The 4,503-nt window shown below is 43.4% G+C and overlaps 1 protein-coding gene across 1 annotated transcript; it reads left to right on the top strand.

Moving 5' to 3' along the window:
* Positions 2,875-3,983, top strand: LOC109221110. Its single transcript, XM_019385575.1, has 3 exons — positions 2,875-3,030; positions 3,317-3,566; positions 3,631-3,983. The coding sequence occupies exons 1-3, from the start codon at positions 2,875-2,877 to the stop codon at positions 3,981-3,983; spliced, it is 759 nt and encodes a 252-aa protein (XP_019241120.1).

Below are 4,503 nucleotides of genomic sequence, written 5' to 3'. Positions count from 1 at the left end.
ACAGTGAAAAGAATCCAAAAGAGACAATCAAAACAGTGTCTCTCAGGAGTGGGAAAATACTAGCAGAGCCAAAGGCAAAACCAAGGGATGAGAAGGAGATAAACTCAACCAAGATAGGTGAAGAACAAAAAATTGGTGAATCTTTGTCCAAGGATAATGTTAACAGTAAGGAGGTTGATAAGCAGAAGGTGAGCAGCGCAGTAGAGGAAAGCAAGCACATGCCATTGTTACCTTTTCCTCAAAAGATGAAGCGGGAGAAATTAGACAAATGCTTTGGTAAATTCTTGGAGATGCTGAAACAGTTGTATGCAAACATCCCGTTCATGGAGGAGCTCACACAGATGCCAACCTATGCAAAATTCCTAAAGGAAATCCTTTCAAGCAAAGGAAGATCGAGGAAACGAAAGTGGTCAAACTCAATACCCACTGTAGTGCCATTCTACAGAAAAAAATTCCTAAGAAGTGTGGTGATCCTGACAGTTCACTATACCCTGCTCGTTGGGTAGCAAAAATTTTAACAACGCCTTGTGCAATTCAGGTGCATCTATTAACTTGATGTCATAACGCTGTTCAAGAAATTGGAAGAAGAGCTAGGAGTGATCAAATCTATGTCGGTATCCTTGAAATTGGCTGATCAGACCACGATCATACCGCGGGGCATAATTGAGGACGTTCTAGTAAGGGTAGACAAATTTGTTTTCCTAGTAGACTTCATCATGGTAGATATGGAAGTGAATAAGGAGGTACCTCTCATCCTGGGGATACCATTCCTTTGCACTGGCCGGGTTATTCTATTTATATATATGAGGGGCAATTCTTGCTACGAGTGGGAAACAAAAAAGTGGTGTTTCAAATGAAGAGAATGATGGAATACCCATGTGATGAGGCATCTGCCTATGCTTTTCTCAAACTAGATGTGGTGGGAGAGTTAACTGAACAACACAAGCTGGATAAGCTGGTAGGTGACTCACTAGAGAGATGCATTAGTCAATCAAGCACAACAGAGGATAAAGATCTTGAGATCAAGAAGGAAGTTGAGCCGCTGGAATATGAGAACCAGGTGGTAGATGAAAAAGAATTCGAGAAAGAAAAGAGCAAGCCGAAGATGGAATTGAAAGTACTCCCGACACATTTGAAATATGCTTTTTTGGAGACTAATAATTTTCCCGTGATTGTTGCTGTTGATTTGACAAGTGAATAGGAACACATGCTTGTGGAGTTACTACGGAAGCATAAAAAGGCAATCGGTTGGAGTACCACCGATATTCAAGGGATCAGCCCTGCAATCTGCATGCACAAGATCTTGTTAGAAGAAGGGACTAAACCAGTGGTGCAGCCCCAACACAAACTGAACAAAAATCTTAAGGAGGTGGTTCTAAAAGAGATACTCAAATTGCTGGATGCAGGTATAATATTTTCCATCTCTAACAGTCAATGGATTAGCCCCGTACAGGTTTTGCCGAAAAAAGGGGGCATGACGGTGGTACAAAATGAGGACAATGAGCTAATTCCTACCAGACAGCTACTGGGTGGAGGATGTGCATAGATTACCAGAGATTAAATCATGCAACAAGGAAGGATCACTTCCTTCTTCCTTACATTGATTAGATGTTAGAGAAGGTGGCGGGGCTGGATGTTACTGCTTCTTAGGGTACAATCAAATACCCATTGCGCCTGAGGATGTTGAGAAAACCACCTTTACATGCCCGTCCGGAATCTTTGCATACCGGAGAATGCCTTTCGGACTATGCAATGCACCAGCTACTTCTAGAGATGCATGCTGTCAATATTTTCAGATTTGAATGGGAAGTGTCTGGAGGTGTTCATGGATGTCCTTACTCTATTTGGAGATGACTTTGAAGATTGCTTGAGGAACCTCGAACTTGTTCTGAAACGATGTGAGGACACTCACCTAGTACTCAACTAGGAAAAGTGTTACTTCATGGTTAGGGAGGGGGTAGTCCTGGGCCATAAAGTCACAGCTGAAGGTATTGAAGTCGACATAGATAAAGTAGATGTGATAGCCAAGCTCCCACCACCGACTTCACTGAAGAGCATCAGATGTTTTTTCGGGCATGCCGGCTTCTATAGAAGGTTCATTAAGAATTTTTCCAGCATTACCAAGCCCTTAACGGCATTACTTGCCAAGGATGTGAAATTTGTATTTGATGTGGAGTGTCTCGGAGCATTCGAACTGATCAAGTAAAAGCTAGTGAGTGCCCCCATAATGGTGACTCCTAACTGGAGTGAGCCTTCTGAGATAATGTGCGACGCCAGTGATAAGGCGGTAGGAGTAGTGCTGGGGCAGAGGAGAGATAAACTATTCTGCGCCATTTACTATACAAGACGGAACTTGAATGATGCTCAAATGAACTATGCTACCACAGAGAAGGAGTTTTTTGCAGTAGTCTTTGCTTTTGAGAAGTTTAGGTCCTATTTTGTGGGAAGCAAGGTAATAGTGCATACTGATCACTCAACACTGAAATATTTGCTGAGTAAGGGAGAGTCCAAACCGCGTCTGGTGCAGTGGGTATTGTTGCTGCAAGAATTTGATCTAGAAATCAAGGACATGAAGGCAACAGAAAATCAAGTGGCTGACCACCTGTCGCGATTAGAGAAACCACCTGTTAAAGCGGTGGACATTCGAGAAGAGTTCCCAGATAAGCAGATTTTTCCATTGCAGTAGTCTTCGATAGACCACCATGGTTCGCCGACATAGCCAACCTCTTGGCTAGTGGGTGGCTGCCATACGACTTGACCTCCAATTAGAAAAAGAAGCTGCAAAGTGAGGTAAAATGTTATTTTTGGAATGACCCTTTCTTGTTTAAGCTATGTGTAGATGGTGTGATTCGAAGATGTGTGCCTCATGGAGAGATGGTAAGCATTCTGTCTCACTGTCATGATGGAGCAGCTGGAGGACACTATGGTGGAAATCGCACTACAGCAAAGGTCATGGAATTCAGTTTCTTTTGGACTACTTTGTACAAAGACACACGAGCGTATGTAGCTGCATGTGAAAATTGTCAAAGGGTAGGTAATATTAGCAAGAGGGACGAAAGGCCTCTCAACTCCATTCTACTATGTGAAATTTTTGACGTTTGGGGCATTGACTTCATGGGTCCGTTCCCATCGTCACATTCTTATGAGTATGTCCTAGTAGCCATTGACTACGTCTGTAAGTGGGTCGAAGAAATCCCTACTAGGATCAATGATGCTCGAGTGGTGTGTGAGTTCTTACGGAAGAACATCTTTACCCGCTTTTGGGATGCCTCGAGTGATTATCAGTGACAATGGGTCACACTTTGTGAACAAGCAGTTTGCTGCACTACTGTCCAAGTATAGGCTCACACATAAAACAGGAACCCCGTACCATGCCCAAACTAGTGGGAAAGTCGAAGTGTCTAACTGTGAACTTAAACGAATTCTTGAAAAGAAGGTTGATGCTTCTTGTAAGGATTTGGTCTGTAACGTTGGAAGAAGCTCTATGGGCGTAGAGAACTGCGTTCAAAACAATCATAGGGACTTCACCGTTCAAACTAGTGTATGGAAAATCATGTCATCTGCCTGTTGAGATAGAACATAAAGCTTATTGGGCAATTAAGATGATTAGTCTTGATCTTAGTCTTGCAGGTGAACACAGGTTGGCTCAGATGAATGCATTGAAGGAGTTTAGATTGGACGCGTGTGAAAATGCGCAGATTTTCAAGGAAAAGACTAAAAGGTGGCATGATCGCCTAATTAAGCCAAAGGAGTTTCATGAATGGGACAAAGTCTTACTGTACAATAGTAGACTCAGATTGTTCCTCGGAAAATTCAAGTCTAGATGGACGGGACCGTATGTGGTGAAACATGTATCACCATATGGGGCAATTGAGATTCAGAACATGGACGGAACAGAGAGTTTCAAAGTGAATGGGCACAGGCTAAAACCGTATCTTGCTGGAGGATTTTCTCAGCAATCCTTGAGCATCAAAATCAATTGAGGATGCCCGGCTGAGTCAAGCTGACGACTATAACTCAGAACTACCTCTAACTCTTCTACTAGTTAATTTTTTCCCACTTTTGTTTATAGCGTATAATAGATAGATATTAATATATATTATGATGTGGTAGGTGCGGGAAGGTATATGTCGCGGAAGGTAGGAACTAAGGTGTCTAAAAGGCCCCTTTTGAATGTATCCGTGCACGACCGTGCACCTGGTAGGGCACCTCACGCATATGGTCACGCAAAAGGCAACGTCAAACGATGCGAAATGTGAACGGCCGTGCACCTGGAAGGGTGACCGCGCACTTGACCGCGCACATTCACCAGTGTACTGCCTCACTTGCGCGGCCGCGCACGAGGTGACCCGACTGCGCACATGTAAGTTTTTCGTTTTCCTTTTAATTTCGGACCACCCTCGAAATCCCCAATTCTAACTTTTGCGAAATTCCTCTCCCCTACACTAAACGAACCCTAACTCGCCCCCCCTTCTATCATCTCCTCTCTGTAAAAACAACACC

The sequence above is a fragment of the Nicotiana attenuata genome, chromosome 2 (assembly GCF_001879085.1).
Source record: "Nicotiana attenuata strain UT chromosome 2, NIATTr2, whole genome shotgun sequence".
In the NCBI taxonomy this organism is placed as follows: Eukaryota; Viridiplantae; Streptophyta; class Magnoliopsida; order Solanales; family Solanaceae; genus Nicotiana; species Nicotiana attenuata.
The sequence above is the reverse complement of the archived record's forward strand: the minus strand, read 5'-3'. Positions and strand labels throughout refer to the sequence as shown.